At 63.7% G+C, this 19642-nt stretch overlaps 4 protein-coding genes and 1 long non-coding RNA gene across 12 annotated transcripts in view; 2 read left to right on the top strand and 3 right to left on the bottom strand.

Annotated features, from left to right (window-relative positions):
* RNH1 (ribonuclease/angiogenin inhibitor 1) overlaps nucleotides 1-19642 on the bottom strand; it is a 116701-nt gene that overhangs the window by 79136 nt on the left and 17923 nt on the right. The gene's annotated exons all lie outside the window — the stretch shown is intronic.
* LMNTD2 (lamin tail domain containing 2) lies at nucleotides 10-5455 on the bottom strand. Its single transcript, XM_081240768.1, has 14 exons — nucleotides 4187-5455; nucleotides 3945-4097; nucleotides 3459-3543; nucleotides 3164-3319; nucleotides 2819-2890; nucleotides 2648-2736; nucleotides 1987-2358; nucleotides 1523-1894; nucleotides 1218-1407; nucleotides 1028-1147; nucleotides 747-943; nucleotides 385-512; nucleotides 241-293; nucleotides 10-147 (listed from the first exon to the last, which is right to left on the bottom strand). Exons 1-14 carry the CDS (start codon nucleotides 4429-4431, stop codon nucleotides 25-27), a joined length of 2355 nt encoding a protein of 784 aa, XP_081096894.1. The 5' UTR covers nucleotides 4432-5455; the 3' UTR covers nucleotides 10-24.
* RASSF7 (Ras association domain family member 7) lies at nucleotides 6511-9281 on the top strand. Of its 3 annotated transcripts, none has more exons than XM_081240785.1 (6): nucleotides 6511-6581; nucleotides 7146-7276; nucleotides 7436-8148; nucleotides 8290-8418; nucleotides 8495-8576; nucleotides 8656-9281. In XM_081240785.1, the coding sequence occupies exons 2-6, from the start codon at nucleotides 7153-7155 to the stop codon at nucleotides 8685-8687; spliced, it is 1080 nt and encodes a 359-aa protein (XP_081096911.1). In that variant the 5' UTR covers nucleotides 6511-6581; nucleotides 7146-7152; the 3' UTR covers nucleotides 8688-9281. The 3 variants fall into 3 exon arrangements, with proteins under 3 accessions (XP_081096911.1, XP_081096913.1, XP_081096912.1); XM_081240787.1 differs by lacking the exon at nucleotides 6511-6581 and adding an exon at nucleotides 6743-6838; XM_081240786.1 differs by lacking the exon at nucleotides 6511-6581 and adding an exon at nucleotides 6856-7055.
* Nucleotides 14571-16245, bottom strand: LOC308620639. The gene is made up of 3 exons (XR_014016349.1): nucleotides 16156-16245; nucleotides 15566-15613; nucleotides 14571-14808 (listed from the first exon to the last, which is right to left on the bottom strand). It is a non-coding gene; the product is annotated as an uncharacterized lncRNA (long non-coding RNA).
* PHRF1 (PHD and ring finger domains 1) overlaps nucleotides 16757-19642 on the top strand; it is a 28774-nt gene continuing 25888 nt past the window's right edge. For 3 of the 6 annotated variants that reach the window (XM_081240153.1, XM_081240154.1, XM_081240155.1), the window contains exon 1: nucleotides 16762-17114. In XM_081240153.1, the coding sequence (XP_081096279.1) occupies nucleotides 16969-17114 (146 nt within the window). In that variant the 5' untranslated portion in view covers nucleotides 16762-16968. Of the gene's footprint in view, nucleotides 17115-19642 lie in introns of all 6 variants that reach the window. The other 3 variants (XM_081240152.1, XM_081240151.1, XM_081240156.1) reach the window with 2 other exon arrangements.

The following is a 19642-nucleotide window of genomic DNA, read 5'->3' as shown; positions in this document are numbered from 1 at the left end:
CCGCCCTGCCCGGCCCTACACCGGTCAGCGCGAGTCCGCGGTGATGGGCGGGCAGCTGAGGAAGCGGAAGCCGAACCTGCTCTCGGCCGTGCTCTGCACCGACAGCGCCACCATCGGACAGCCGCGGTCCACGCTCTTCCGGCGCACCTGGGGGGGCGGAGCCTGAGTGGCCGCAGGGCGGGGGCGGGGCGGGGGCGGGGGCGGGGCGGGGGCTGCCCGGACACCCGCGCCAGCACTCACCCGGACCTTGTGTTCTTTCCTAGACTGGCAATCCTCGAGGCCCAGCCCGGCCTCTGCGCGGGACAATGAGGGTGTGGGGTCGGCCGGCCGCCCCCTTCTCGCCGTCCGCCCCTCCCTCCACGTCCCTCCCTGCTGCGCACTCACCGGGGATGGGGATGGGGCTGGCGGGCAGGAGCTTTGGGTGGGTCTCGGCGGCGCCCTCGGGCCGCGCTAGCACCTCTCGCTGGCGGAGGAGCTTTCTGGTGCTCAGGCGGGGCAACTGGACCCGCGTCCTGGGGGGAAGGGCGGTGAGGGGGGTCGTGAGAGACAGAGCCTGTCCGCGGGAAGGGGTGGTTCTGGAGGGGATGGGGCCAGGGGAGGTGGAGGGGAGTCCTGAATAGCTGGAGGGTGGTCCTGGCAAGGGCGGGCCTTGGGGAGGTGGGGGACAGTCCTAGCAGGGGGTCTGGGGTCTTTGTCGAGTCTGGGCCTGGGGAGGAGGTATGGACTGGGGGACCCGAGGTCCCCACCCCGGCCTCCGGCGCCCGGCCCGGGCCTCCTGCACCAGACCCTTGCGCGGGGGTCGAGGCAGGGGCTGCTGCTCCGCGAGGTCAGCACCGGGCCGGGCCTCTGAGAGCGGGAAACGGTCGATGGACAAGTCGGTGTTGTCGGCGGAGATCCTGCACACGGGGGTCACGCAGTGCGCGGCCTGGTGCTCGCTGAGGACCTGCGGGGTCGTAGGGGACACGGTGGTCACCTCCACCCCGCAAAGCCCGCCCTTCCCACCACCCCCGCTGGGACCCGCACTGACCTCGCCTTGGGGGTTCAGGAGGAGGGTCACGCAGCCTCGGCTGGAGCGGAAGTGGACGGGCTCCTGGCCCAAGGAGGAGGGTGGCTGCTGCTTGGTGCTGCCGGGCGCCTCGCCCCGCACCTGGGGACGGCGTCGGCGGCGGGTGAGGGGTGAGGGGCCGGGGCGGGGCCGCGAGGGGCGCGGGACGCACCGTGATGTGGTGCCTTGGCTCCAGCAGCGTGCTGGGCGGGAAGCGGTACATGCACACGGGGAAGTCGCGCACCAGCTGCTGCAGCACGAAGCCACCCAGGTCGGCCGTGTCCTCTAGCGACTGGTTGAGGATGCGCACGAACCTCCAGCGGTGGCTCACCGCCATGATCTTCAGGCAGGAGCCCGTGGGGCTGGGGCGGGAGCGCGGGCAGGGGAGCTGTGCCGAGACGTTCGGGCCCCTCCCACCGTGGTCCCGCTAGGAGACCTGCTCCTGCCCTTGCGCTCGGGGCTGGCTCCCCTCCTCACCTTGGACAGCGCCCGGAATGCCGGGGGTGAGGATCCGCACTGGACTCAGGCTCCTGGCCATTCTTGCCCTGCCTGTCCGAGTGGGTTTTCCGGAGATCCAGGGAGAGGCGGCCTGTCCAGGAGGGGAACCCCAATATGGAGGGTCCACTGGGGACATCTCCTGTGAGGCCTGAGCTGGCCCACAGCGCCCTGAGGTTCAACGTGAGAGAGGAGCAGCACCAGGCAAGGGTCGGATCCCAGACAGGAGAGATGGCTGGACCCAGGAGGCTGAGGGAAGCAGAGGAGTGCCTGGCAGTACTTGTTGGGGCGTGGTGGGGGGACGTGGATTCAAGCCAGAGCACAAAGGCAGTGGCAGTAGTCCTCCAAGACCACCTTAACCCCTAGGGATGTGGCTGGAAAGGCCCCCAACTGTCTCAAACTGGGCTACTGTGAAAGCCCAGAGGGTGGAGGACACCCTTTAGGACTTTGGGCAGAGATCACAGTCCTGCGGGGATGGGAGGGGGGAGAAACCAGGGGAGACCCGCCCCACTCCACCTTCCGATGTTGCTTGACTGTCCCCGCAGAGGCTCTGTGCCTGTGCCTCCATCTGCTCAGCAGTGTGGCCTGGCGCCTGGAGAGGGTCCCCTGTCACTTTCTGCACGTGGTAACGTGCAGCCAGCAGGCAGCTGCTGGACTCGGAGTCGGCGACCCTGGAGCTGCTGGTGCCCACCAGGGGCAGGGAGCTCCACTCGACGCTCTTGAGACAATGCTGCCTCTGCTGGCAGTACAGCTCTGAGTTCCACTGGTCAGGCTGTGTGGCTGGTGGGAGCTCTGGGAGCGGCGGGGCCCGGGGGTGCCTGCAGGCCAAGATCAGCTCGCTGCCCGTGGCTTTAGCTCCTGGACCCCAGCCCTGCCCCCATCCAACCTCCATAAGGAGGGCAGGGCACACCAAGTTGTGGCCCCAGTCCCTAGGATCCAGCCTGGGCAAAGGGCTCATGGCTGGACAGAGATGGCCCCAGAGCCCTTTCCCTTCTAAGTGACCTGTCCAGGGACACTAAGGGGTGGAACTTGGAGTTTGGTCCATACCAACCAAGGTAAGCCCTCCCCTCCCCTCCCCCCTAGGGAGTCCGCACCCAGTGCAGTTACTTTTGATCTGAGCTGGACTTGAGGTTGGTGAAGAGGTTAGGGTACCAGTGGCCGATGCTGTTCCAGTCCACATCCTCCAGCCGGAAACCCTGGCCAGGGAGCAACAAGCACATGACCTGACCCTCCCGCAGGACTGCAGAGCCAAGAACACACCTGGAGGGCCTCGCGTACCTCCCCAGCAGTGGGGGACCGATCGTTCTCAGAGAGGTCACTGGGGTCCATCAGGGTCTCTGCCGTCACCACCTGCAAAAGGGGCAGCAGGCTGGGGGGAAGCACTCCCCTCTGCCCAAGGTCACTCTCCCCTCTGACCTCCCCAGTGCCGGAGGCATACACTTGCTAAGTAAGTATCAGGACTACAGGGCTTGTAGCTCTTCCCTGAGGAGCCTGAGAGGGGCAGGCCTCCCAGGCAGCCCAGGGACCCCCAGCGGAAGCGCCAGTCTCAAGGGGACATGCTAGCTGTCGGAGGGAAGACCAAGGAGGGCGGGCTTGGGGGGGGCACCCAGGGGCCAGGCTCACCTCCACACTGCCCGTGGAAGACCGCAGCACGCGGCCCACCCAGGAGAAGCGGGCCAGCTGCAAGAGGCAGGACTTCTGCAAGGCCTGCAACTCGGCCTCCAGCTGCCGCAGCGTGTTTCCGGTCTGCAGCAGCCGCTCCTCCAGGTGTGCCTTCTCCTGCTCGGGGAGGGCCCAGAGGTGGGAGGGGCCTTCTACAGACCCTGCCGGCCAAGGCGAACCCCTGCCTGCCCCCCACCCCCATCCTCACCCCGGCTTGGGTCCCATACCCCACTCCCTGATCCCACCTGCCCCTCACCAGCTGGGCCTGTTCCTTCTGCTCTTCTAACTCCAGAGTCAGCTTTTGGACCTGGTTTTGCAAGAGCTTCCGGCTGCACGAGCTCCTGGGGGAAATGGCAATCTCAGCAGCCCCCACCTCTGGGTCGGCAGCCAAGGAGAGAAGGAGGGGCTCTTCTTCACTGTCATTAGGGGCCTGAGGGCACAGAGTGCAACTGGGCCAGGCCAGGTCAGGCCCCGAAGAGGTCTGGGCTGGAGGTGGCGTCTAGGTTGGGCTCAGCACCCACGGACATGTTCGGGATTAGGGTCTGGGTGGCTTTACAGTATATTAACTTCTTCAGGGCTGGGGTGGGGGATCAGGGCCAGGTAAGGACGGGGGCTAGAGGCGAAGGTCAGAGCCAGGGTCAGAGCTGCGGTCTTGGCAGTGGACTTTGGAGTCAGACATAAACTCGGAGTTAGGGTCGGGATGGGGACTGGGCAGGCGGGGGACCAGCAGCATGCTGCCGACCTCTCGGCTGGAAGCCCAGCCACTTCCTGCAGGACACGGCAGTGTCGGGCCTCCCGGTGGTTCTCGATTGCCCACCGCAGGGCCTGGATCTCCAGTTCTCGCTGCCTCCACAGCAGCCGCAGGGTGCGGGGGTCCAGGGACTCCGGGGCAGACCTGAAAGGCCAGCGCTCCTGCCACTTGATCAGGCCCTGCTCTCTGGCTGGCCTGGCCCAAGCAGCTGACCTCCCCCCTCCCCTCCTTACTGCGGGTTGACAGAGGAGACCATCCTGGTGGAGCTGGGCTTGGTGTTCTGAGGGCACGCGGGAGCCCCAGGGTCGGGAGAGGCGCTGGCTGGAGGCCCCACGTGGCCGCTGACCAGTTCTCGGTCCACCAGGGATGGGAAAGCCTCTTCCTCGGCATCTTCAGCCTCCTGACAAGACTCAGGGGCCATTCTTGATGTTGTTGAGGGAGCTGAGAGGAGGGATGGTAAGGCTGCCCTGGGTCCCATGTGTGGGCACCCTTGCAGGGCTCTCCTTACATGGCTAGCACACGTGCGTGTGTATGGCAGCCCCAAGATGGCACCACTGGTTCACAGGGCGTCACTCTCCAAGAAGGGGTGTGTGTGTGTGTGTGTCTGCCCCACAGGACAGCACACTGCCAGTCATGTGGGTGTCCACACCTGTGTGTTTCTGACCAGGCCAGGGCAGCAGGTCACCTCCACCCCTGGCACCATGTCACTTGGGTGTTCACACACTCCCTGTCATCTCCCCCGTCACCCTTGCCCTCCAGGAGCTGTAGTCCTGCCCCCCAGCCTAGTACAAGTGTCCCCAAAGGTGCCAGTCCTTTGCCGGTGATGTCCCTGTCCCCCTCAGACCCAGGGCCCTCCCGCCAACACTCACCTGAGGCCTGAAATCCAAGCAGGCCTGGGGAGAGAAAGGCTCTACAGTGTTGCCATGGATACAAGCACCCAGAAGGGGAGGGGCCGTTTGTTACCAGGAGCCTCCAGGGAGACCCCAGACCAGGGCCCTGAGTGGACCTTGGGCCCCCTCCTTGTCCAGCCTGAAGGAGAATCTGTGAGAGGCTGAGCTACTGCCCAGCTAACCTCCTTAGGCCCAGAGGACACAGAGTGACCAGTAGGGTCTGCCATGGTCCCCAGCTCAGCCCAACACCTCCAAATGACCCTGGGGCAGGTTCCCACCGTCCCTCCCCAGCCTGACCATGGTGATCAGTGGGTATTGGTGGCATTGCTGCCCTGTGAATGTGTCCACAGGCCAGCAGGACAGCCTTCGTGAGAATGTGGCCCTCACTGGGGCCTGAGCTGACTGGGAAGGAGGGAGAGGAGGCAGGTGAGAGCTCTGAGAACCTGGCAGAGGGGCTTGCTGCGCTCTAACCAGCAGTGGAACCCCTCCTGAGTTCCTCCTACAGCCTCTGTGAGCATAGCGGCTGGTGCCCATTTACCTGACCAAGAGAGAAGCCTCCCCTTCCCCTCCTCCCATCCACCTCCACCACTCGAGCCACTGCAGGGAGGCCTAGGGACACTTATATAACGATGACAATGGTCCCCTCACCCGCACCCCTGGACAAAAGTGAGGCCCCAGACCTGACCCATAAGACTCACGCCCTCCAGTATTTGCCCCACCCCCACCCCACCTTCATTCCTTCACCATTCATTCATTCAGACTTTCAGCTTTTGCTCTTGGTAGGGCTTGTGGCAGGAGGGAGGACCCCCCGCCCATGGCCCAGTCTGATTGGGCGAGTACAGGCTCTGGATGCCCTTGCTGCTGGGCCACACAGATAGCATTGAGGCTACGAGGGGCCCTGGCTGCCGCGCTGGCCTGGGGTCTCCTGGCAGGAGAGCAGGACTGGCCTGGTGCAGGAGCGTGTCCACAGCTTGGGCAGGCATTGGGCCCCACTGAGGGCAGGAAAGGGTGGGAGGAAGGAACCTCAGACAAAGAGTCCAGGGCCTTTGTCCCAGGTAACCTCTGGGAGGCCCCCTCACCCACCAGGATTGTCAGCCTGGCAGCAGCCAGAGAGGAGCAGCGGTCAACCAGCTCCACTGCCTCCCGCTAAGAGCCCCCGACCCCTGTGCGTTCCGACGCGGGCCCATCAGGCCGGGGGAGGGGCGGTTCTGGCCCCGCGGCTCCGCTGGGCGCAGGCCGGGCTCGCGGGGTCCCAGGCCGGCGGCCCCTCCCTAGGCGGGAAGCTCATCAGACTGGGCGGCTTCTGCGGAAGTCAGTCGTGGAGCGCGGCCAGGCACCTGCCCCACGCGCCGCCTGCGACCGCGGTCTGGGACGCGCTTCCGTGTTGTTTTCGGGCTTGGGGCGTGCGTGGACCCGGGTTCTGTCAGCCTCTCTGCTCCCCGGAGCCCCGCCCACACCTGGACGCCGCCGGGGGCGGGGCGGGAGGGGAGCCAATGGGGAGGGCCAGGGGCGAGGCTCAGAGTAGGTGGCTAATGGGCGTCGGCACGGGGCGGGCAGTGCGCGCCGCGGAGCCAATGGAAGTGTGCGGGGCGGGGCGCTCCAGCCGTGGGCCAATGGGGTGGCGGGCCGGGGCGCTCCCGCGGCGCTGTAGGCGGCAGGTTGCGGCGGCGCCCGGCGGCGCCCGGCGCCTGGCAGCAGCCAGTTCGCGTCCGGATTCCGGAGGCAGGCGAGCGTCCAGGTGAGCCGCACCGGGCCCCGGAGCTTCCAGAGCGCAGGGCGCGGCCCCGGACGGCGACTCCGACGGAGGGGCACAAGCCGGGCCGGCGTGGGGGCCGCGCCGCACCTGCACCCGCCCCGGGCGGGGACAGCGGCCTCGCGGCGATCGCGAGGACGGGCGGGAGTGGGGAGGGGCCGCCCCTGCCGGGTGCGGTGGGTCCGGAGGGCCGAGGTCTGCGCGCGGACGCTCCGCGGGAGGGGCTGTACCCTCCGAGCCGGGTGGCTGGGTCTGGTTAATGATTTACCTTGTTCCGGGAGTGGGGCGGGGCGAGAGCAGGCTGGGAAGTGGGGAAGCCTCCGAGCGCTGCGGGAGGGCACACTGGTTCCCCCTTTGGGGGGAACTGGTCTTTGCTACCCCACCCCCAGGAATGCGCGGCCTGCAGATGGGGCTGGGCAGCAGACGCTGAGGGGCAGCCGTCCTGAGCCAGTTCAGGGGGTGAGGGGCAGGCCTCAAGGAGGAAGAGCGGGGCCAGGCTGTGTTGGGGCCAGGCAGGGCCTGACCCTGTGGCCTTCACCCTCCCTGCAGGACAGGGATGCTCTCAGAGCTGGCGGCCATGGAGCTGAAGGTGTGGGTGGATGGCATCCAGCGTGTGGTCTGTGGGGTTTCAGAGCAGACCACCTGTCAGGAAGTGGTCATCGCACTGGCCCAAGCGATAGGTGAGTCCCCTGAAGCACGGATGGGCCCAGCAGGTGCACCTGGGGTGCCCCAAGGAGGGTGGGGCTGTTGCTGATTCCCCTTGCTTTCCCCCAGCTGCGCAAGCCAGGTGGACAGACGGTAAGGGATGTGGGCTGACTGACCCCTCTCCCCTACTCCAGGCCAGACAGGCCGCTTTGTGCTTGTGCAGCGTCTCAGAGAGAAGGAACGGCAGCTGCTACCCCAGGAGTGCCCAGTGGGTGCCCAGGCAACCTGTGGACAGTTTGCCAGCGATGTCCAGTTTGTCCTGAGGCGGACAGGACCCAGCCTCGCTGGGAGGCCCTCCTCGGACAGCTGCCCTCCCCCTGAGCGCTGCCCAATCCGAGCTAGCCTTCCCCCAAAGCCTCGACCAGCACTGGACTGTGAGCCCTGCAAAGCACTGACCTTCAGCCTGGGGTTCCCTGGGCTGGCCCCCGGCCCTGTGCCACCCGAGCCTGTGGGTCCCGTAGCACCAATGCCGGGCTGCTGCACAGACCTGCAGGGCTTGGAGCGAAGGGTGCGCAGGAACGCAGCAGAGCTGGGCCAGGAGGCCTTCTGGGAGCAGGAGCTGCGGCGGGAACAGGCCCGGGAGCACGAGGCGCAGGCCCGCCTGCAGGCGCTGAGTGCGGCCACGGCTGAGCATGCCGCTCGGCTGCAGGCCCTGGACGCCCAGACCCGCGCCCTGGAGGCCGAGTTACTTCTGGCCGCAGAGGCCCCTGGGCCCCCCTCGCCCACAGCGTCTGTCGCAGAACGCCTGCGCCAGGACCTGGCCGCCCAGGAGCGGCAGAGTGTGGAGGTGCAGGGCAGCCTTGCCCTGGTGGGCAGGGCTCTGGAGGCTGCCGAGCACGCCCTGCAGGTGAGCCCGCTGGACCCCGCACCCCTGCCAGTTCCTCCATTGCAGGGTGGATTTGGGTGTCAGTCTCAGGATCAGACGAGGGAGAGCATGAGGCCATGCGGCTCCACGGCTGTGCGCCTCTGAGGGTCCCATGTGCCCTAGGCCCAGGCCCAGGAGCTGGAGGAGCTGAACCGGGAGCTGCGTCAGTGTAACCTGCAGCAGTTCATCCGGCAGACGGGGGCCGCACTGTCCCCGCCCCCACAGCCGGACGGGGCCCCCCCTGGCACGCAGGTCAGAGCGGTTCTGGAGGGTGGCCAGGTCGGCGGGGGGCCCAGCCCAGCTCCAAGCTGACCCGCTCTTCCCACAGGATCTTCTGCCTCCGTCCAGAGAAGAGCCCCTCCTGGGAGTCCCCCAGAGTCCAGCCCTAGTGTCCAGCCTGAGCCCAGAGAGTATGTCTGTCTCCCCACTCTGGGTGGGATGAGGTCCTTCTGTGGCCCCCGCAGCCCTCAGCCCATGTCTTCCCCACAGTCACCCCCATGAGGCAGAACTCCTGGAGGTAGCAGCTCTCGCCCCAGAGTGGACGTCCAGTGCCAGCCCAGCCCTGGGCTCTGATGACACGAGCAAGGGCAGCCAAGGCCAGCCCAGCCTGGATGACAGAAGGCGAGCTCGGGGTCACAGAGGACTCCTTCCACCATGCAGTGGGAAGCCCTGGTACCCTGGGTCTGAGATGGGACTCCTCAGAGCCCTAGGGTTTCTGCTGCAGGGGGCAGGGGAAGGCTGAGGACTCTCGCTCTAGTCCTTGTCAAATCTGCCCAGACCCCTGGAGAAGCACGGGTCATGGCCAGCCCAGAAATCACTAGGCCCCAAAGGCCACAGCTCCTTGCTGGGGAAGAAGGGAGGTGCACGGACCACCCTGTGTTCAGCCTGTAGGTATGCGCTTGCGTGTGGGAGGTATCCTTCCCCACGTCCATGTGTGTGCAGGTGCACGCACACACGTGTGTGTGCTGCCTTCCTACCCCGACACTAAAACCTCAATAAACTGCCCCACGTGGCTTAAGCGTGTCCCGAGGCTGCACTGGGCAGGGTCTGTGGGGTCCCTGGGTAGCCCCCTGAGCTGCCTGGGGCTGGCAGCAGCCAAAGATCCTGAGATGGGGGTTTCCCAGGGACCAGTCATCAGCTGGTCTAAAGCTGGAGCTCCCAGGGGCTCACATTTCAGGCGGCTGTTGTCCACCCACCCCCTGGGGGGGTGGCCCTTCCCTGTTGGTGTGCGGGGGCGGGGGGCAGGGGGGTTCTCTTCTTGGCAACCTGAGCCTGGGGTTGGAGTGGTGCTGGGCGCCTGAAGCAGCCTCAGCACTGACCTGGGTTTCTGTCTGGACCCCTCCCCCACCTGGCTTCCCTCTCTGGCCTGCTCCCCACCAGCAGCAGAAAGCGCTGCCCCCTCTGGGGTGGCTCCTGGATATGAGGACTCAAGGACACAGCAGACCCGTCCATCAGGTTTCCTGAGTCTGAGAGCTTGCGGGGACTCCTGGGTCTGCGTCTGCGAGGCCCAGGGAGCTTTGCTGGCCCCTGGAGGGTGTGCCACCCACTTCTGCTCCCCAGGTGGGCATGAAGCCTCAGCTGCATGCCTGCAGCCTTGAAATTGGGGCAGGGCGAGGTCCAAATCACATCCCTGGTCCTGGGGTGGGCCACAGGCTCCCAGCTCAGAGAGCTGTGGCTGGGATGGGAGAGCTCTACCGGTCAGAACCTGGGGGGCTCTGAGGCTTGGGTGCAGCCATGTGTATTGAGGAACAGGGGACGGGACAGCCTAGATCACAGGGGTCTTCATGCTTAGTTTGGGGGCGGGCAACTTTGGGATGGACTCAGCCTTCTTCTGGGGTGGCCCCTGAGCCGGGCCTGGGATTCCCCGCTTCCTTTGGGGCCGACAGTAGGGGACGTGAAGTCCTGAGTGCAAGGAGCAAGGAAACCACCAAACTCACGGCTTATGGGAGTAACTAGGAGCCGGTACTTCCTGCCTGAGCTGCAGCAGGGATGGGAGTGGCTGCACAGGCCTGGTGGCGAAAGGGATGTGGCCCTGGCTTCCTCTGTGGAGCCCCCAGCCCATCCCCTCACCTGTCCACACTCCTGCCTGACCTGTGACTCCAGATAGGGCCAAGCACAGGCCACACAGGGTGCAGCCCGGAGTGCACGGGCCAGTCAGGCCTTGCCCTGGGTGGGAGGACTGGGGACTGTCCGAGGGGCCTGCTCCCTTCACTTGTAGCCCCCACCTGTGCTCCAGAGGGTTGGATGGACCGCTGGGCACCAGCCCTGAGCCTTAGCACAGCGTCATCTCCCAAGCTGAGCACGTAGGCCAGCAGGGGGCAAGGCCAGGTGCCATCCAGGGACCACCCTACACACACACGGGAAAGGGGAGGACCAGCCCATGCCCTTCCCAGTGTCGTGGGCTTCCCCACTCCCCAAAGGGCAGCAGACACAGAACTGGGCGGACTTATGCCCCCTGGTCTCCGTGTCTGTTTTCAGGGAACACCCGTTCCTTCTGAAGTCACTGGCAGGGACCCGCCCCTGGCCTGAGGCTGGCTCCGAGGACGCTGACAGCCCTCTTCTCCAGCTCAGAGAGGGTCCTCAGGCAGAACCTTCCTCTGAGGCTGTTGCAGGTGAACAAAATTCCACACCCCCCGAAAGTTGCCAGAAGTGCTTCAGATCACTAAGCAAATCCTTGAGTTGCTGAAAAGTTTACTTTTGAGTTTTAAACTGTACTTTGAAAACAGTGATGTGAAATGTGCTGAGGTGAGGAAAGGCCCAGCTCCCATCAAACCAGTGAATGGTAGGGCAGGACCCTGCCTGCTGTGAGTACCGGGCAGCCATCCTCACTGTCGCTCTGCAGGGCCAGACTGTTGGGGGGAAGGCACTGGTGCCCCGACTGGCCTCAGAGTTCCTGCTTGCCCCCCGCCCCGCACAGCAGGGCCCTCCAGGGCTGGCTGAGAACACGAGGGTTCACAGACGGCTGCCCACAGTAAGTCATTGCCCAGTGGCAGCAAATCAGCTCTGCTGGTTCTCAACCCCAAAGCCACCAACAGCCTCCCTGCCACCTGCAGAAGCTGGCCCTGCCAAACCTGCTGGGTGTGACACTCATCACACCACATCGACCATCAGTTAGGACAGGGTCCCTCCAAAGGGGAGTCCGAGTCCACACAAGGCCCCGTCTAAGCCTGCCTCCCCACCAGGCTGCTCCAGCCATCAGCCCCCACCACCTGGGAGAGGGGACAGAGCCTGCTGCTGGCCTCCTGGCGTCTGCAGGCCCAGAGGCTGCTCTGGGCCGGCTCCACAACCACAGGATTTTCACGGTGAACTCAAGAATCCCTAACAGTGAAAGCGGGCCTCCAGGAGCCCCCGCCCCTGGGAGGGTGTGTCAGGGGTACCACAAAAGGGTCTTCAGAGCCCCGACTCCCCTAGCGGCCTTGCTGAAGTGGCAGAGTGCACAGAAAAGTCAAATGTCACCACTGTCCTCAAGGAAGTCCTCAGAGGTAGCCCTCAAGAGGCTGGTTCTGGAGGTCCTTGTCCCAACGTCCAAGGGTCGAACCCCAGCACCCATGCCTGCCCAGGACTGCCTTAAGCTTGGCGACATCGGGAAGGCGGTCCCAGGAACCCTGCACATCCTGACACCCTGAGACACACAAGGGAAAGAGTTCCCTCCAAGAGGGCATCTGGTCCAACCTGAACCCCCTCGTGCGGAGGACAGCGAAGTTCCCTGAATGTCCCCCGTTTTCCCTCAGCCCACTGCTGGGCGCAGAAAAGCACACCCAGTCCATGGGGCGCCTTTGCCCACCACCCGCCTTGGCGCGTGCCCTCTGACCCGATGTGGCCGTCCCCTGCCCCGCAGGGTCACAGAGGGGACGGGGCGGTCGCGCAGCCCAGAGACAGATCAGCCGCTGTCACACGCACAGTGGGTCCGGAGCAGCGCAGTGTGCGGTGGGCAGTGGCTGCCCTGCGCCTGGAGGGACCGCCGTGCGGGCGGAGGGGTCGTCCCGCGCCCCCGACCCTTCCCTCCCCTCCAACTTGGCTGTCCGATCCCGCTGCCCTTGCCCGGTCCGAGCTCCCGCCCACCGCCCTGGGACCCCTCGCGCGTCACCTGCGACCCCGGCACGGGGCCGTCGCCGGCTTTCTGCCCAACTTCGGCGGCGGCCGCGGCCCCTTCGCGCCCCCGCCGGCTCCGCGCTCCGCGCCCGGCCCGTATGCAAATGTACAGGTCCCGCAGCCAATGGTCGGCCGAGCCGGGCCCGCCCTGCCGCGCCGCAGCCACTGTGTGCGAGCCGGGGACGGGACGCCACGCCCACCGTCGCGCGGCGCCTCGCGGGCGCGGCCGGCGCGTTCCTCTCCGCACGTCGGCCTCTGGGCGGGGCCGCCACCTGCCGGGCGGGGCCTGCGGGCGCCGCGTCGCCGCCTGGCGCCCGGGGCAGCTCCCCCGCCGGCCGGGGCGGGTGGTACGACCCGAGGCGCTACCCATGCCGGCCACGGCGGTGGAACAGCCCGGGCGCTTCAGCACCCCCAGCCCGCGCGAGCCGGGCCCCTCCCCGGGTAGACCGGGCTCCCGCACACGTAAGCCGGCCCGTTCCCTCGCGACCACCTACTGGCTGCGCCTCCTGCACCCACTCCGGGGAGGTCTGGCTGGCGTTAAGGGGGCTCCGCTTCTGCCTGGTTTGACCCGCGACGCCCGCGGGCCGGCCCTGGGGACTCCTGGTCACTCCTGTCCGGAGGGGCCACGGCACAGGGCGCAGGGCCCTCGGCAGCTTGCCCCCGTCCTCTTCCCTGTCCTGTCCGGGCATTGAAAATGTAGAAACCAAGGGAACGGAGCGTTTCAGACCTGGAGTCATCCATTCCTGGTGTAGCCCCACGGTGGCAGCCAGGGGAGTCGTGGCCCTGGCCCCTTCTCTTCACACTCCCCTCGCAGCCTCCCTGAGGCAGAATCATGGGTCATCCGGATCCCTAATCAGGCAGAGACGTGCCCGAGCCCCTTCTGTTCTCCACCATCCAGTCTGGAGAGTTAGGGTTAGGGTTAAGGTCCTCTTAAGACCTTTGTGTCCCCTCCAAAGTAAGCAAGAACTCCCCCGTTTGCCCACCTCCCTCAAGTCAACCAGGGTCTCTGGCACCTGCCTCAGAGCCTGGCCCTCCCTGGAGGACCCCGTTCTCCCGGCTCCAGGCAGGTACAAAGGGCCCCTCTGCTCCCGACTTGGCCCAGGGACAGTACTTCCTCAGCATCAGCCACCCCGGCTGCTCTCCTGCAGCCCTCCTGCCCCCCAGCTCACTACCCCACTCCTTGTCCTCCCCGGAGCCCACCAGTTGCCACAAAACCAGGTGGGCCCCTCCTGCACCCTTCCCACCATCTTGGTCATTTCATTTCTTCCTTCAAAACTGTTGCCCAGGTGGCTAAGTGTGGGCCTCCAGGGAGGCATCTGACCCTGCCTGGGACCTCAGGAGCATGAAGCCTGAGTAAAGAAGTTCAAGTGCAGGGTGTTGGGTGTGGCCCCCTGTGGGCAGGGCCTGCACCTTCAGCGCTGGGTGTGATTGGGAGCGGGCAGACAGGCAGAGGTTTGGAGGGGAGAAGTCTGGGATTTGGGGACAGGGACAGGCCAGAAGTCAGGGTGACTCCCAGTTCCTGCCTTGCCGTGCTGGAACGACCTCCAGCAGTGCCCCCTCAGTCCTGCTGGTTCCAAATGCACCCTTTATCACCCTCTGAAGTGTAATGAATGGTGGTCCCTCAAAAAGATATGTTATATCCAAATGCCTAGACCCTGTGAATGTTACCCTACTTGGAAAAAGGGTCTTTGCAGCTTGATGAGGTCATCCTGTGTTATCTGAGTGGGTCCTAAATCCAAAGACAAGAGTGCTTTTAAGAAAGGTAGACACACAGGGAGGAAGGCCATATGAAGACCGAGGCAGAGATTGGGGTGATGCTGCGATAAGCCACGGAGGACTGAGGGACCAAAAACCAGAAGCGGAAACAAAGGATTCCCTCTACAGATTTCAGAGAAAGTGCAGCTGTCAACCTAGATTTTGGACTTCTGGCCTCCTGGACTGTGAGAGAAGAAATTTGTGGTTTTAAGCCTCCCAGTCTGTGTTCATTTGTTGTGGCTGCCCTAGGACACTGATACACCTGCCTTTCTGTCAGGGATCACAGCCCTGCCTGTCTCCTTTCCCCGGCTCTGGCCCTGTGTGTTTGTGCAGGACTGATGGCAGGGGACAGGGCTGACCTGGGCTGGACAGAACCAAGGGAGCTCCCTGTCCAGCTCCACCCTCCTGTGCACACGAAGAGAGGAGCATGCATCCTGTGTCTGGGCCTGCGAGGGGCAGGAGCAGGGTGTGCCAGCATGCACCAGGCAGGGTCCAGTGAGGGCTGCAAGGTACAGGTTTTTTTTCTCTCTCTCTCTTTTTTTAATTTATTTGTTTTTGGCTGCGTTGGGTCTTGGTTGCTGGGCGCGGGCTTTCTCTAGTTGTGGCGAGTGGGGGTTACTCTTAGTTGAGGTGTGCGGGCTTCTCATTGCGGTGGCTTCTCTTGTTGCGGAGCATGGCCTCTAGGCGTGCAGGCTTCAGTAGTTGTGGCACGTGGGCTCAGTAGTTGTGGTGCATGGGCTTAGTTGCTCCACGGCATGTGGGATCTTCCCAGACCAGGGCTTGAACCCGTGTCCCCTGCATTGGCGGGCAGATTCTTAACCACTGCGCCACCAGGGAAGCCCTGCATGTGTTTATTGTGACAGTCTTCCAGCAGGATCCAAGAGCTGCTGCAGATGAGGGTGGGAGGGGCTGATCCCGCTCCAAGGGGGCTCCAAGCTGCTTGTTCAACTCCTTCCCAGGAGCTTTAGTGGCGTGCTCCCACCCACCCAGATTTGGGATCCTCTGCTGGGCGGTGTCCTCATATCTAGTGGTCTTTGGCAGGTAGGCATGTGTGTGCAGAAGGGCCGACACTTGCTGAGACCAAGCTGAGAGGGAGGGGGAGGTGTCTGGTGCAGGGTGTTTACCATGCTGGACCCCACCCATCTAGCCCTCCACATCACTATTTTATAGCCAACGAGGCACAGAGGGATTGAGAAACTCTTCCGAGGTCACAAGATCCATACTTACGCTGAGAGCCAAAGTGTCCCGGTTTGGGTACCTGGCCTGGGTGACACCCAAGAGGTACTATGCTGTGCCAGCGCCACACACACACACACACACACACACACACACACACACACACACACACACACACACACACACACACACACACACACACACACACACACACACACACACACACACACACACACACACACACACACACACACACACACACACACACACACACACACACACACACACACACACACACACACACACACACACACACACACACACACCCCCCCCCCCCCCCCCCCCCCCAGAGAAGATTCCCTCCAGAGTCCCTCACCTCTCTGGCACCATCCATTTTTCCTTTCTGCAAAGTCCTTTCCGGATCCTGTAAGCACATGGGTTATTTCTCCTCTCATAAACAGAAAAAACAAAACAACCTTCTCTCGGTGGGCTCCTTCCCAGCTGCCTCCACTTTTGTTTCCCGCTTGGTGTTCACCGGCCATCACTCTGCTCGCCTTCTCGTTAAACCGCCTCCAGCTGCCCCGCCCCCCAGCGCTGCTATCCTCCGGGTCACCGGTGACTCCCACCTCGCTCCACACAGGCGTCCTCCTGGATGCGCCTTCTTCCCCTGGCTTCCAGGAACCCTTCCTGGTTTCCCCTTTTACCTGGCATCTCACATCCAACTCCTCAACAACGCCCCCTCGGTTCTGTCTTCAGAATCTACCTTCCCTCACCTGCGCCGCCCCACCCCAGCCGGCACCACGGTGGTCCCAGCAGTGGGGTTGGCCAAAGAGGCCTCCCCACTGGTCCCCCGGGCCCGCCCCCGCTGCTCCATTCTGTTCACCCGCTGCCGCCCGGGGGATCCTATCAGCCAGCGCCTGTCACCCTGCTCAGGACCCTCCCGTGCCGCTCCCCGCCCGGACCCACTTCGCGGGCTTCCCTTCTGTGGTCCCGGAAGCTTCTCCGAGCTCTCCCCACGGCTGCTCCCTCCGCCATCACGTCTCGGCCGGGTCCATCCTCACCCGCTAACTACCACTGGCCAGTCCTCCTGCCTCCGGAGCCCCGGACTCTGCTCTTTTTATCAGAGCACGAATCAGCTTCTCACACACCACGCGGCGCAGTGATTCGCAGCGTTCATTGTTTACTGTGTCTGGACAAGATGGGACACGGGACTGGGGAATCGTCCTCGCTGTGCCCAGCGCCTGGCGGAGACCGCGCAGAGGGCCCATCAGTGTTTGGTCGGAGTGAACGGACGGCACAAAACTGCTTGTCCCTGAAGCGCCACCAGGCCGTCCCATGCCGGCTCTCCGCAGCTCGCGCTTGGCGTCTGAGGGATGGGAGGGGGGTGGCGGGAGGGCGGGGCGGGGGCGCCGCGTGGAGCGGGACCCGGGGTGGGGGCGGGGCCATCGCTCGGGGCGGGACCCTGGCTGGGGGCGGGACCTTAGATGTGCCAGGCTTCCGCTCCCATTCGCCCTGGGCGACAGGCGGAGGGTCGGACTGTACCAGCTCCCCGACGGGGGGGCAGTCCCAGAACAGCCCAAAGGCGGGAACTTAGACACCTCAAGTTCTTCCAAGCACCTTGTGTCTTTGGACGGTGATAACGCGTTAAACAGTGTTTCCAAAGCCTCGAGATCCCCAAGCTCAGGCGGCTCTCTCTTCCACCTCAGGCCTTTCTTCCCCTCCCTGGTCCCAGTGGTTCCCGCCAACGGGCGGGGTGGGAGGACCCCGGAAGCCGGCTCCATGCACTTCCGGGTCGAGGAGCGCGCGGCGGCGGTGGCTGTGGCGGCGGCGCCGGCGATCGGGCCTAGTCGTGGTTCTTGCTCGGGCGACGGCTGCGGCAGTGGCGGCAAGCGCCCGGTAGCGGCCGGCGGGGCGCGAGGTTCCGGGTACGTGCTGGACCGCAGCTTCCCGGGTGTCTGTTGCGCCCCGGCCGGAGGGCCGCCCCGGGCGCCTCGCGCTTTGTCTGCGGCCTGCCCAGCGGTGCGAGGCCTGCGCCGCACTGGCCCCGGGCTGGCGGGCGGCGGTGACCGCCTGCGGGCGCGGGAGGCCTCGCACAGAGGCTGGGAGGCGCCGGGCTTGCAGGCGGGTTTCCGTGGGGGTGCCTTCCTAGAGCGAAGTGTGACCCTTTGCTAACTCGTTTTCAGCTCCTGGTCGTCTTTGCTTTCATTGGCTTCGCCAGTGTTTCGACAGGCCCGTTTGGTTGACGGGATGGTTTCCCGTTCTTTAACTCACGTAGTCTTCACAGCAGTCTCTTGGGACTAGGTATTGGCCTTCCTGTTTTACATATATAGATTGGATCCCGGAGAGGTTAAGTAACTTGACAACGTCACACAGCTCCTGAGTGCGGAGCCAAGGCCCTGGGTTAACCCTAGCCCTGATTCCTGGCCCATGCTTTTTTTTTTTTCTTTTTAGTAACGAGGATTGTTTTACATTCTTGTCAACTTTGGCGTTTATATATTTATCTTGCTTCTGCAGCAGCAAGATGGTAGTCAGCCTGTGAGCCACATTTTGGCTAGTGGTCACTTGGACAGAACCTGAGGCTGAAGTGAGGTTTGACTTGGGACATAGCACACCTTCCCTCTCCCTGGACCACTCGGTATTTTTTCTTAGGAGAAGAATGTTGAGTCAGAATGACAAGAGCTGGTTCCTTTTTTTGCACTAGGCTGGTGGCAAGGCCGTGACAGCGCCAGCCTGGCTTTGCTTCTCTTAGCAACCTCCCAGCGTGGACTCTTGGTGTCTGTCTCAACCCTGCCAAGACCTTGCTGGGCTCTAGCTTTTTGACTTCCGTTGCAGTTTACAGTTTCGAGGTCTTGTAGCCTCTCTGGCAGACGATGAATGAAAATTGAGAGTTGGCCCCGTGTGAGACGTTGGACCGGGCAGGCTTGCTCAGGGCCTGGTGCTGGGCCGTCAGGTTCTGGTCCTGGCGTAGCTGCCCGTGACCACACCGGAAGGTCTTTTGGTTCCTTAGTGATGGTTGGGGTCGCAGGTGCTTTGAGTCCCTGAATTTGAAAGGAGAGGGAAATACTCTTTCTGGTTTAAATTTTTCCCCTAGTTCCCTTAAATCTGAAGGCTGAGCAGGAGCACCACAGAGGGCTGCCGGCACTGCCGAAGGTGGCCAGCAGCCGGGAGGCTGTGGGCTTTCCTGCAGAAAAGGCTTCCTGGCCGTTGGTCTGGGACATATGAGCAGAGGTGGGGATGGTGGATCTGGGCAGGCGTGTCTGAGCTGGGGCTGCTGGTGGGGCCAGTAGGTGCTAAGCCAGGGTCCCATTCGCACAGTGTTCTGAGTGCCGGGTTCCTTACAGAGGAAGGGGGGGCCGGGGGTTGCTAACGGTGGTCTCTTCATCCGTGGTCGCACAGCGCTTGCTCTGGAAAGCACCTTCAGAGGCTACCCGGCTCTTTTCCCTGGCTGCTGCCAGAAGTTACTGTGTATGATGACGCAGGAAGGGAGGGCTGTCGGGAGGCCTGGAGGTTCTCCTCGCAGCTGTGATGGAGAAGCACAGGGCTCTCGGGACTGATCCCCACAGGTGCAGGGACACGGGGAGTCAGTCATCCTGATTCTGGAGTTGGTGTCTCAGGCAAGCCAGACCCCATCGTGGCCGCACTGACCTCTTACAGCTCTCTGAGCCAGGCCCTGCCACTGCCCCTGGCAGGCAGGCCTAGGTCTCAGTCACCAAGGGAGAGGCCAGGGATTATTTGTTTGTGCTTTTGACCTTTTGAGTGTGAACTGTCCCTGGCTGTGCTCTGTCGTCTCCTTGGGGGGTTACATTTTCTGATTTTTTTCCCCGGTAGGTTCCTGGGTGTGAGTATTTACCTCCCTCATAGGCTGTGCTTCTCTAGGGCAGGACGCGTGCTGCACACAGTAGGGGCAGGGTAAGTGTGAGAGCAGGTGTCCCAGAATGACAGCCAGAGCCGAGGATGATAGGGCTTCTCACCTGCAATGGGCTGCAGCCGTCATGCTCAGGGGAAACGTGTCATCCCTTTGGACGGACAGCGGCACCATGGTCTGTGCGTCTCCAGCAGAAGACGTGGTCAGGACGTGGGTACAGGACAGGGAAGGTCCCCGCTGTGTTGCTGACTTACCAAGAAGTGGGGTGCAGACCCTTAAGTTGAGTGGGACTGTTGTTGATTTTCTTAACCTTAGGATGTTAGGTAGAAGAAAGGTGGTGGCTTTCAGGGGTTAAAAATTTCAGTTGACTACTTCCAGGTAGAAGCATCGTATGGCAGTTGGCAGTTTCATGACATTAACATGCCCTCACTATTTTAGAAAACATGGTCCCAGAATCGGGCTTTGTACGGGAAGTGAGTGAGACGTTCCGGGGTCTGAGCCTGGCCTCAGCCCCATCAGGGGATCATTCTTTGGGAGCATCTGTACAGTGGTGGTAGTGACAGCCCATCCCCTTGTTTCTGTGATGCG

The sequence above is a fragment of the Mesoplodon bidens genome (assembly GCF_964165515.1).
Source record: "Mesoplodon bidens genome assembly, chromosome: 7".
Lineage (NCBI taxonomy): Eukaryota > Metazoa > Chordata > Mammalia > Artiodactyla > Ziphiidae > Mesoplodon > Mesoplodon bidens.
This window is presented reverse-complemented; position numbering and strand designations above follow the sequence as displayed.